Here is a 12045-nt window from a genome sequence, read left to right on the forward strand (position 1 = left end):
GAAGTTGCTGGGACTTGCTCGTGTAAGAATGTCCACACCTGTTGAGAATTGTTTAAAAAGTTTATTTGAGCCCAAGAGAGGATACACCTGGAAGCAAGATCGCAACAGACTGAAACATGCTTCAGAGAATGACAATGTGGCAGGGGTTTTCCCTGCATTTTAGATTAAGCTGGGGACTAAGGAAGACGCAGGGAGGCGGGAGGAAGCCGGGCGGGACTGGGGCCGCAGGCCGGTGAAGGGGGTGCGCTCCCGTCTGCTGCAGACTGAGCATCCGTCGCGGCGCATGGGAGCAGGATGTGGGGCCTGCGGAGCGCAGAGCTGGGCCTCGAGTGACGCGGTTGGACGCTGGGGCGCCACCACCCACCGGGACCTGCCCGGTCAGGAATCTACCGTCGGGTGGCGCTGAGAGCGGGCTTCCCATGGACCTTCCTTTTCACCCACAGCTTGTAGAAGGTCCCGTCTGGGTGGGAACACCGGGCTGCAGACGGAGACGTTTTCACTGAAACACGTCTGGACAATCGCCCGCAGAGACTCGGGGGGCTTCTAAAGTTGACGTTTCGGTGAGCTTAGCAGGTCGCAGTGCGACACCACACGCGACAGTCAGTTATGGTTCTACGTAGTGGCAATGACCGAGGCAGTGAAATGCAACGGCGGTGGTGACGACAGTAACACCAACACAGGGGTCCTCAGGGACGCGTCTGACACACGTGCGCAGGCCCCGTGTGCTCGGCCACAGCGCCGGGACACCAGCACGCTCCGAGCTAATGGAGACGCTCCCTGCACGCGCGTTTGTGGGTGGGGGGGCACTGGGCGCCGGCAGCTTCCCCAGGCAAGGGGTCCGAGGGGCTGGGACCGGCGTGGGGAGGACGGGTGTGCGGTGTGGGCCTCTGTGCGGGGCCTTGCCGCCTGTGTCCCCCGCGGTCCCCACCTGAACGCTGCGGACACAGGGGTGGTGCCCGGTACAAACTTGTGGAACAAATGAGAACGAGAACTAAGGGTCCAGAGGAGGGAAAGGCCAGCAACCCCCGGCATCCGGAAGGCAGGCGCAGCGCCTGCCCCCTGCCGGGAGCGTCCTCGTCCAGACTGGGAACGAGGACCCCAGGGCGGGCACAGAGGCGGCTGCCGGTCCAGGGGCTGCGGTGGGGCTTCCGCTGCCAGACACGCTGGGCCAGCCGCTGCGGGTCTGACTGACAGCAGCAGGCCGCCCGGGCCGGCGGCCGCGGACTGTGTCGCAGCTGCCGTCGCACGAGGCCGGGCCGCTCTGCTTCCCAGCACGCCGCCAGCAAAGCCTCCGGGACCCTTTCCTTCCCGGCCGACCGTGCCGGAGTGAGACCAGTAAGCCCTCGGGCAACAGGGCCCCGCGAGCACGTCTTCGCGGCCGCGCACGTCTCCCCACAGGACACGCCCGCCGCCGCACGGCCCGCAGGGAGCCCCGGCGGCTCGGTCGCCAGGGACCCAGTCCCACCGCCGGCGCCCGCCCCCCGCGGCTGGGCCTCGCCCTCGCCTCAGGCCCCGCCCTTCACCCCAGGACACCGCCCCGCCCCGCCCCTCCCTAGGCGAGCCCTGCTCGTCAGACCCCGCCCCAAGCACGAGCAACTCGCGTCCAACAGCGCAATTGCGCACGCGCACCCCGAGCCCCAGCCGACGCCTTGGGCCCACCCCGCGCACGCGCTGCACGCGCCGCACGCGCCCCACGCCCCCGCGCACGCCCAGGCCTCCGCCCTTGGCCAATGGGCGACGCCGCCCCTCAGCCGCCGCTTATCTGCCGTGCGTCCGCCAGCGCGCGTCAGTCAGTCGGGGCCGTGGGCTGACGTTGCCGGACTCGCTCGGCCCCGCGCTTGTGCCTCTGCTCCCGTCCGTCCTCTTCCAAGCGCCCGACACTTAGGCAGCCCCGGCCCGGACGCCGGCTCCGAGCCCGGCCCGCCGGCCCGCCACCGCGCCCTCCCTCGGCGCCATGTCGCAGAGCGGGACCCCCGCACTGCAGGACGAGAGCCTGCACGGTGAGCTGCCGGGGCCGCGGAGGCTGAGGGGAGCCCGCGGGGGAGGCCGGGCCCCGACATGGCGCGGGAGCCGAGGCTGCGCCTGCGCGGCGGGCACGGGCCCTCTTGCTGCCCGTGGCCGGGTCGGCGCTGGGTGCCGCGGCTCCGCCCGCGGGCGTAGCTCCCCGGTGGGGGTCTGGCCGCGGACTGGATACCCCCAGCTCTCAGTCCGAGCTCTGCGCCTCCCAGGCGCGGCCGTGCTCCGCATTTCGGGGCGGCGTGGATTGTAGGCGCAGTAGCCAGGTGTCTGGCTGGGTCGCGAGGGCTCTAAATGCAGACTGGGAGCGGCCCGATCCGTAGCGGCGGTCTGGGCCGGGGGAGGAGGAAAGACGCCGCCGGGCCACGGGCCGCTCTTCCCTGTGGGAGCGGTGGACAGCGTTGGAAGAAGTGGCCCAGGGCCGTGGACGGGCTTCCTTGAATGCGCGGCGCGCGTGCGCTAGACGGTCGTTCCACGGCGGAGCGCGGGGGGCGGTTCAGACCCCCCGGGGGAGTTTTTAGGGCGCGCGGTGTTCGGGCGGAGGCGCCGGGCCGGGTCGCAGTGCTAGGGACTGCGGCCGTGCGTGGGAAGTTCTGTTGGCTCCTGGGTCGGGAGGGGGGCTCCTTGTTTTGCTGCCACTCTATTGAGGCGTTGCTCCTGCTCTTTCCTCATGAGGCCCGCGGGGGCGTTTTATAGACTCTGCGCCTTCAAATCGCCCCCTCCCGGAGGCCCTAGGCTGCTTGGTCGCTGGCGCTGCGCTTCACTGCTGGGCTCGAATCGAGTCTGGAAGGTTCCGGGGACTCCCGGGGGGATCGGGGCCCCCTCGCCGATGGACACCGAACTGCTGAGTCACTGGCAATGCGAAATTCCGCGTGGAAAGGGCGGTGTGTGCGTCGCGCTCCTTCCACAGCGGGGCGTGGGAGCGCCCTGGGCGCCCCTCGTGCGGACGTGCGGCCCAGCACTCGCGGCTCGGGCTGGGGAGGAGCCCGGCGTGCAGCTGCCCTGGAAACGTGAGCCCGTGGCGCTCCTGGCCTCCGCGTGGCCCTCTTGTTTACGTCTGGCCCAGCCCACGGACAGCGCCCCGCCCGCCCCCTCTACCCACGGGACCACATGCGCCCTCCCTGCTGCACCTCCCCCCGCCGAACCGCACTGAGACCTGCTGGCTGGCCCGGCGCTCTGCCGGCCCTTTTCTCCGTGGACGCGCAGCCGCGGGGGGCTGTCTCGGGAGAGGCCGGAGCTGGTGGCACCCGGGCTCCTGAGCCGGGTTAGGAGGAGGGTCGGTCGTGGTCGCCGTGTGGCTGGCGCGCGGGGCCAGCAGCTGTGGGAAGGGCCCGCGGCAGGGCTTGCTGGGCAGCACCTGCTTGTCCCTGAGACCTGGTTTGCCGTCTACGGCTGGGTTACCTGTGCCTCTAAGGACGCGAAGCTGCGTAATGCCCTTTCTGCGGACGTGCGCGCGCTCAGTTCCCGGGGAGGCGGTGTCCTACCCAGTTGTTGTGGGTTAACTAAAAAAAGCTGGTCCTTCCCCGAATCATTCCTTGCGATACAGATTTTGGACCTAAATCTTCTGCTATGGGCCGTGCAGACGCCCCCCCCCCCCCCCCCCCCAAGGCCGTTTAGGACTTTATCTGAGATGATTGTAAAAAGCACATACTCGTCTCCGTGGACTCGTGGTTCCGGAGATATAAAAAGCACATGCTCACCTGAGTCTGATGTGACGTAAGCTGCCAATTACGTTTCACTTAGAAGTTTTTATTTGGTGGTGTCTGGTTGCCAGCACAGAGCCGCAGGACCCCTGGCGTTTCTTCAACCGTGGGAGTGTCTGCAGTTGGTGGGGAGACACCCTGATGAAGGGGTGGCAGCTAAGCTCCGCCCCCTGCGGGTTATGAAACCTCTGAGCTGCAGGCGGGGGGAGGGGGGGGCAGAGCCCCTCCTGCACTTGGCTCCTGAGTTGCGTCCTTCCTAGGAAGCGGGAGATGTGAGCGAGGGGCGCTCCTGAGCTCTGTCGGTGGTTCTGGGGAGCGAGGGGCTGTTGAAGGAAGCCCTGCATTTGTGGTCTCAGGAGTGCGGGTGGCCGGGAAATCCTGCCTGTGCCCAGCGCTTGATGCCGGGCAGCCCCGTGGGACCGAGCCCGTTAAGCTCTGGGCCCTGACACCAGTTCCAGAGACTGGCAACAGTGAACTGGACTGCTGGACGGCCAGCGGGGCTGGAGAGTCGGCCGTTGGTGTGGAAGCCCCAACATGTGTCAGAAATGGCATCGGAAAGATACTGCGTGCCTCAGGCTCCGTCTACATCAGACGCCTTACGTGATCCCGGCAGCACTTCGGCCACTTCCAGGAAGTTGAGCCAGGCCCCGAATCCGAACAACTGGCTGAACTTAGGAAAATGGCACTGTGCCCAGCGTGGGCCGTGGTGCCGTCTGTGCCCCGGGGCCAGCGCTGGCTCCTCGTTGGCTGAGTGTCACCTTGAGTCCCGGGGAGGGAAGAAGGGCTGGTGAAGGGAAGACCCTGAGGCCCAGGTTTTCATGGTGACGGGTCAGATGGGCGTCAGCGGGAGGGGCTGGCAAGGCGGGTGCGCGTGGGGAGGCCCGAGTGGTGGCCTCGCCGGCTCTCGCTCGCACCCCGGCCTTGGGTGGCTTTTTTCTGGTCTACTCGAGGGAGGCTGTTGGGGTGGGCTGGGCCAGGCGACTGCTCAGACCCTCGCCTCCGTCAGCGGCCGGGGGATGAGCCTGTGGTGTCTGCCTAGAAGGGAGCCGTTTCAGAGCCCTCTGCCGCCTGCCTCTGCCCTGTCCCTGCTGCGCCCGTCCTCCGCCTGCTGCACGGGGACAGGTGAGCCGGAGGCCCGTGGGCGCCGCCAGCCGGGTGGCTGACAGGAAGCAGCCCCGAGCTGAGGGGGACGCAGAGGCCGCTGTCAGGCAACAGAAAAACAGGGCCCGGGCGGTGGGTCAGGCTGCACCTGCAGATTACGCCTGGCTCACTGCACGCAGATCGGGAGGAGCCCAGGAGCCAGCGTTTTGAACGGCTAATTGAAAAGACAGTAACCCTGCAAACACATTCAACCTTGTTACAAACCGGAGGGATGCGCATGAACCCCGCCCCGCCCCCCCCATGGCCACGTGTTAAAAACAGGAGGGGCTGGGTGCGAGGTGCCGGGGAGCGTGCGGTTCTGGGGACCCTGGCGCATGTCGCCGCCTCCCTGCCCAGGGATCCGCTGCGTGTGCCTCTAGCAGGGATACCGTGATGTGGAGGGAGTGTCCTTCAGAGCTGCTCGTGCTGGGTGCAAGAAGCCACGCATGTCGCCGTGGGCGGCTGAGGGCACGGCCGTGCAGCGGCCCCGTGGGGGGACCCACACGTGCTCGGTGCGAAGCCTGGAGTTTCTGTGGGGCCCCGGCCACCCGCCCTCACCCCGAGTGACTTCTCCCAGCGGCGCGTGGTCAGCATGGTCAGGCTCGTGGTTGTTCCTCGGGGGGCGTGGCCGTCTCTCAGTTCTCCCGCCTGCTGGTGCCTGGGTGCGCACCAGGAACCACAACAGCTGCGCCCGGCCATGCCTCGCTGGCCCACGGGTCCACTGAGACCGCCTCCGTGCTGGGTGCTGCCATCGCCCGGTGCTCGGCCCTGAGCTGGTCAGGGCGTGTGCGGGAGGCAATCGATCGAGGTCCTGCCTTATCAGCGTTCCTCGCCCTTTCTCCCTCCTCCGTCCTCTCTAAATAAGCGACACTTCAGGCACTCAGGTCTGGGCCCCGCTGGCGGCAGGCGCATCCTGGCTCCGGGGCTGCCACTGCGCTGGGGAGGGCGGCGGGGCCCTGCCCGTCGCTGCAACTGCAGGAGCCAGGAGTGGGTGTGGCTCGAGGCCAGGGCTCCCATGTGTCCCCAGCCCCTCTCAGGAGTGGGGGGAGGGGCGGGTTGTCTGCTAGGACTGGGTGGCAAAGTGGGTGGACATCCCAACGCTGCCTTTGCCCTGCCCCTCAGGCTCCTGGGTAGAGCTGCACTTCAGCAGCAACGGGAATGGCAGCACCGTGCCCGCCTCGGTCTCCCTCTGTAATGGAGACATGGAGAAGATCCTGCTGGATGCTCAGCATGAGTCCGGACGGAGCAGCTCCAAGAGCTCTCACTGCGACAGGTGGGTGCGGACATGCGCCGCCGCACCGGCAGCGAGGAGGCTCTGCTGTGGGGGCCGTGAGGCAGCCAGGGGCAGGCGCTCTCCTGTCTCCCGCCCCCCCCCAAAATCCCGGCTTCCACTCTGGCTTCTACTCTGTCACGTTGAGTAGCTTTGTCATGCGCTGTTGTCCTCGGCACAGCCAGTGACTCGAGGCGGCAGGGCTGAGGCGGAGCTCAAAGGGCAGGTGCTCTGGAGGGCTGTGCAAGACTGCAGAGCCAGGAGGTGACAAAGCCCACTGCTCTCCGGCCACCCCTGTCCCTCTGGGACTGACCACTTGGTGCTTTTTGAGCTCAGCTGCAAAGGTGGGGGATGGGTGTGGTGCTGGCCTGGTGCTGGGGGGAGGGAAGCCACTCCTCCCTGGATGGCCCCCTGCCCGTGGGGCTTTGCCTCTCCCGGTGGAGGGGACGTCAACGCGCCCGCCGCCCGCCTTGTTCCTGTCGTCCTTAGCCCGCCTCGCTCTCAGACCCCTCAAGACACGAACCGAGCGTTTGAGACGGACAGCCACAGCACCGGCGAGAAGAACAGCTCTCAGGTAGGCTGGCCGCGGCGGGGGGTGGGGCGGTCGCACCGGCAGCCATTCCGCCCAGAGGCCCAGTGGAGAGGGGTCCGGCATGGAGGGCGCCCCTTGCCTTTGTTTGGAACGTGTCGGGGGAGGGCACCTCCCGCGCGGGCCAGCGCGGAGCTGGGCAGAGGCAGCGCGGGCTCAGGTCGGACCCAGGGCCGGCCCGACGGGGCTGTGCCCTGGCGAAGGTGTGAGGGGGGCTGGGGGTCCTCAGTGGGTGGTCGCTGTCTTCTTGGCCACAGGTCGGGCCTTGAGTGGGCTGGGATTCCATGTCTGCAGGAGAGCCGGCCTCTTCTACAGGCCGCTCAGGGCCCCTTGGCTGTTGTGGTCAGGACGCTGGCAGGCCTCTCGCGGTGGGCGCTGCGGCCGCCTCCAGGGACTCCTCTCCAGCCGTGCTCACTGGTGCTTGGGTGCCGTTGAGTCAGGCGCTGAGCAGGCTGGCACTTCACCCTGGCCCGGTCCCGCGTGCCAGGCACCCAGTTTGGCTTGAGCTCAAGTGCAGGGCGATGGCCCTCAGCTGCAGGGCCGGGGCGTACAGGAAATGCCCCGGGGGCGGCTCCCTCCCTCCCTGGTGGCCTCCTGCAGAAAGGGGGAGGGAGGACGGCCTGTGCCCCGGGCTGTGTCCAACACCCCAGCGCCCGGGCCCAGCAGGGGTGCCTGGCCGGCTTGCAGCCTATGTTCTGCAGTGGGGTGCATGGTGCTGTTCTGGGGCGATTCTAAAATGTTAGACATTCCCCCCACCTCCGAGTTTAGAAAGGAATTTTATGCTCGGGTACAGAATTTTGAAGTGCAAAAGCACCTACACGCTTTCATTGTAGAACCCCTTTCAGTTGGTGTGCTGTCTGTGCCACGTGCTTTTTGCACGCAGCTGGACTCACAGGCCTGTGAGCGGGGCCTTCCCCTTGCGTCCTGCGTCCTGCGGCCCTGACACTGAGCCGCCGCCCGGCCTGGGCTTTCGCCTCCCCTCTCCGGCCGGAGCGCCTGTGTGGACGTCTCTGTCCGCCCCCTGCGACCCTCCCCAGGGGCAGCGTTTGCAGGGTCTCACAGTTGGAACTTGCACACAGTGGTCGGTCGGTTGGTCCGGCCTGCCTGCCTGGCCCCGGAGTGTGGCCTTGGCCTCTGGCCCCGAGTACTGCCCCTCGCTTGGCCCGCGGCCCGACGGCAGGTGGGCGGTGCTCCTGCTGTGGGCGTGATGGCCCATGTACTTGTAACGCCCCCTTCCCTTAGTCTGAGGAAGACGACATCGAGAGAAGGCGCGAAGTCGAGAGCATCCTGAAGAAAAACTCAGACTGGATATGGGACTGGTCGAGTCGGCCGGAAAACATCCCCCCCAAGTGAGTGCTCTGCGCGCCGGGGAAGCCTGGGGACGGGGCGCGGGCCGCGAGCTCACGGCTCCTCCCTCCGCAGGGAGTTCCTGTTCCGACACCCGAAGCGCACGGCCACGCTCAGCATGAGGAACACGAGCGTCATGAAGAAGGGGGGCGTCTTCTCGGCCGAGTTCCTCAAAGTCTTCCTGCCATCTCTGCTGCTGTCGCACCTGCTGGCCATCGGGCTGGGGTGAGTGGCCTGCCTGGACAGCCTGGGTCTCGGGGACTCCGCCTTAAACGCTTTGCTGAAGCAGTAGGTCGTAAGTCGTAGCTTGTGTAACAGCGTGGAGGAAAACACGTCCACGTGGCCACTGTCCAGGTCAGGAAACAAACATGACCTTGACCCCGCGGGCCAGCTCGGCACAGACGCTGCCTGCCCAGGTGAGGGCACGTGTGGGGACTCGTGCTGGTTGCTTGCCTGTGCTATGTGCAGGTGACAGGTCCCTCTCAGTGCTGTGGTGAGCAGAGAGGTGCCATCACTACGCCTCCTGGAGGTCCTTCTGCAGGACAGTGAGGCTCTTGTTTCTCTGGCTTCTCACAATAACAACGCAGAAAACACCGGTTCAGCTGTGGGTCCTAACTAGGAGCCTTTGGCCTGGACGACGCTGCGGCACCCTGGCCCGAGCCTGCGGGAGCCGGGGCTGCTCTTTGCCCCGGTGCCGCCAGCTTCGGGTCGGGGGGGGAGGGGCACGTGGCCTCGCACATCCTTCCTGCAAGACAGTGTCCTGTGGCGGCAGCTCACTGGGCAAGGCAGCTGCGGCCCGAGGCGGGCGCCACTTGGCGGGAGGTGGGAATGGGGCTGCTTTCCCTGACCTCTGAACCCAGCCCACAGCTCCAACCGACACGGGAAAAGCTTCCCGGGGGCTCCTTGATGTCCGTGTCGGGCTGACTGTGGCTGAGGCTTCATAGGGTCGTCCGCACCCAGGGAGCTGACCACAGCGACTTCTGGTGCTTCTCCAGAACCAGCGCCTCGGGTTCTATGGGGGCAGAGCCTTCAGTTGAGGGCAGGGGTCTGCAGCCAGCTCCCGCCTGGCAGCTGCCCTGTGTGCCTCCTGCCGGCTCCTCCACGTGTCTCCTTCCCGGGAGGGGCCCCTCCCTCCTCCGTCCTGGCCTCTGGGACACAGGCCATCACCGTGAGCGGTGACTTTGTGCAGCCGGCCGCTGTCGGGCCCATGGAACAGCAGAGGGTGCTGCATCAGGGGCGGCCCGGCGGGGCCCACGTGGCGGGAACCCCAGGCACCTGTGCGCCTGCCGGGGCCGAGGGGTCCTGGGCCCGCCTTCACCGCCTGTCACTTTTCTGCTCAGGATCTACATCGGGCGGCGTCTGACCACCTCCACCAGCACCTTCTGACGAGGCCTGGAGCCGGCGGCTCTTCGCAGGGGAGCGGGGTTCACACAGGAGCTTGCGGCCTGGCCCTTGGCGGCCAGCCGCTCTGTCGAGTTGCTCTGTAAATGCTACGCTCCTGACTTAGTGAGATGAGCGATAGCCACTACGGCCGCGCGAACCTGGACCCAGCCGTGCCCGCGGGGTCTGCCAGCGAGCATGTCACGCTAACCCTACTGGAATAACGTGGTGGCAGGTTTTCTTTGATGTTATAAATACCTGAGCATAAATAATTTTACCATGCTAGTCAGGACGTATGTAGTGTTTTAAGAAAAATGATCTGTAACCTTAATTCAGTTAAAATTCTCCCTATTTTGAAAGAGTGAATACTGTTGCTAGAATGACTCCATAAAGGACTTACACCAAGTGAACAGGTGGCCTCACGCCCACACCGCGGCGGGAGGCCTGGACGCGGCTGGGCGGCGGCTGTTGGTGGCCACACCCTTCCCTGGCTCCGTGCCGGGTGCCTGGGCTGAGGCTGGCCTTCTGTGTGTGTTGCGTGCTCTGAGAGTTGGCTTCCTCCTAAGCACACGTGTCTACAAGACTGGAAATAGGAAGACATAAATCTTCGCCAAATCCTTCAGATGACTGTATTTCCATGTGATTCTATGGTTGAAACAGCATAAAAGCTTTTTGATTTAAGCTGGGCCTATTCTCCGTGACCCGAGTTCTTCCTTCTCCCCACAGTGTGGCTCTTCAGAAGCTGCCCTTCTGGCGGGCTGTTTACATGCTGTTGTGTATTTGTTCCACTTTTCCACACTAAATGCAGTCGTGTTAAAATAAACGTTTCCGTTTTTAAAAATGAAAAACCTTGGTTGATACTGAAACAGTTACTTTGGAAGGAGTGGGCCCCACAGCCCTCTCGCTGGAGGTGGCCGGCTCCGTGGCACCAGAGTTCGTCACATCCCCTCTGGAAGCGTCTGCGGTCTCACTGACTCAGCAAGCGTGCGCCTTTCATGGGCGCGATGGGGCCTGACCCTCGGCTCGTCTGGTACCCCAGCCTTGGGGTTGCCCTCGGCACGTGCAGGCCAGGCTGGGGTCCTCGGGGCTGGCACCCCTCCTGCTGTCGGAGCCTTCCCTCGGGGGCCAGGTCGACGGCCCCGCCACCGGAGGGCTTCCGCCGAGCGCTCGGGGGAGTGGGCCAAGGCCTCCGGGCTGCGTGTCCGTCACGGCGTCCGTGAAGGTGCACGTGTCTCAGGTGGGAGGACAGCGTCGTAATTGAGCTTTTGCAAGCAGCCTTTTGTACTGTTGATAGGAATATGCAGCACAAGATATCCCAACCGGTTGTGGATTTAAAATTAAAAAGCGACTGGCATTTTAAAATGCAGTTTCCTGTCCAGATGCGCGCATTGCCCAGACTGTCTGCAGCTGTGCCGCGACACTGGTTTTGCCACAGAAGGCGCACTGGGGACAGCTCCCTGGAGTGACCCTGGGCAGACCCAAACAAGGGACATCGGACCGGTCTTGTGACCTGGAACCCACGTCAGGGCATTTGCCCTGAGCAGACCTCAAACCCTGAAGTGGTGTGTGCCCAGGGATCCCGCCGAAGGCCACACAGCGCTGCCCGGGAGGGGACGACGCTGCCGCCGCAGCTCCCGGCGGAGGAGCGGGCGGGACAGGCTGGCGGCTCCACAAGGGGGCGCCGCCTGCTTTCTCGCAGAAGGCGGCGAGGGTTGGGGGGTGGGTAGGGGCAGCACCCTGACTGTGTTCTGAGCTGATGCCCAGTGGACAGGAAATAGTGACCATTGTCCAGCAGCCCAGCCCTCTGACGGCCAGTCTCGAGGAGGTGCTGCTGGGCTGCTTGGGCCAGTGTCCCTGCCCTCGGGCGCAGAGGCCTGCCTGGGAGGGCGGGCCAGCCGTCAGGGCGGTCGGCCTGCAACGAGGACCCTGGGGTGTCGGGTCAGCTGCCCCAGCAGCCCCACTGGGAGAGGCGAGGAGCCCGCTGAGTCCAGGGTGCGTAGTGGTGGACCTGAGAGTGTCAGGAGGGGCCACGCCACTGACTGTGAAAAGCCATAGGAATACACACACCTCGTGTGTGCGAAGGCAGACGGCGACAGCGCCAGGAACGAGGCCGGCTGCCGGGCGGGAGGGCGCAGCGGCACGTGGGAAGGCTGGGGGCCGGGCCGTCTCTGTCGCTCGCTCTCCGGACCATCGCGATGCTTCCCCTTCCGCCAGGGCCAAGGAGCAACCAGGGAGCCCGAGGGACGAGCGGGTGCAGCCACGCGGAGCGCTGGGGAGGGCGGGCAGCCCGGGCGCCGGGAGGTGAAGCTGGTGGACGTGAGCGCCCGTGGCTGGTCGACCTGATGTTCATGCGTGGGCGGTTCGGGTTTGAGCTGCCTCGCTGTGGGCTGATGCCGAGCGCAGGCACGTCCCGGGCGGCGCGCTGAGCGGCGCGGAAAACACGGCTCCAGTTCCAGGTGTGAGCCCTGGACCCTGACTGGCTTGGGCTCAGGTGGGGGCCGCACCCCGTGGCGGTGCCTTGGGGGTGCCACTGGCGCCCTTGTTACTTGCGTAACTTTGCGGGCTGGAAGCGCAGCCCAAGACCCGGCACGCGCTGCGAG

General features: G+C 66.0%; 1 protein-coding gene across 1 annotated transcript; it reads left to right on the forward strand.

The window, feature by feature from the left end:
• Window positions 1-1764: 1764 nt before the first annotated feature.
• BNIP3 (BCL2 interacting protein 3) lies at window positions 1765-10293 on the forward strand. Its single transcript, XM_054585036.1, has 6 exons — window positions 1765-2000; window positions 5982-6132; window positions 6619-6703; window positions 7961-8067; window positions 8141-8290; window positions 9406-10293. The coding sequence occupies exons 1-6, from the start codon at window positions 1955-1957 to the stop codon at window positions 9449-9451; spliced, it is 585 nt and encodes a 194-aa protein (XP_054441011.1). The 5' UTR covers window positions 1765-1954; the 3' UTR covers window positions 9452-10293.
• Window positions 10294-12045: the final 1752 nt, after the last annotated feature.

The sequence above is a fragment of the Pteronotus mesoamericanus genome, unplaced genomic scaffold (genome assembly GCF_021234165.1).
Source record: "Pteronotus mesoamericanus isolate MK-2021 breed Mesoamerican mustached bat unplaced genomic scaffold, CSHL_Meso_final contig_1201, whole genome shotgun sequence".
Taxonomy (NCBI): Eukaryota; Metazoa; Chordata; class Mammalia; order Chiroptera; family Mormoopidae; genus Pteronotus; species Pteronotus mesoamericanus.

Excerpts from the sequence above, each read along its gene's own strand:
- BNIP3 (XM_054585036.1), top strand. The coding sequence starts at position 1,955 with ATGTCGCAGAGCGGGACCCCCGCACTGCAGGACGAGAGCCTGCACG. Across the intron at positions 6,704-7,960 it reads GCGAGAAGAACAGCTCTCAG|TCTGAGGAAGACGACATCGA; the intron begins GTAGGCTGGCCG and ends CCCTTCCCTTAG. Across the intron at positions 8,291-9,405 it reads CTGCTGGCCATCGGGCTGGG|GATCTACATCGGGCGGCGTC; the intron begins GTGAGTGGCCTG and ends TTTTCTGCTCAG.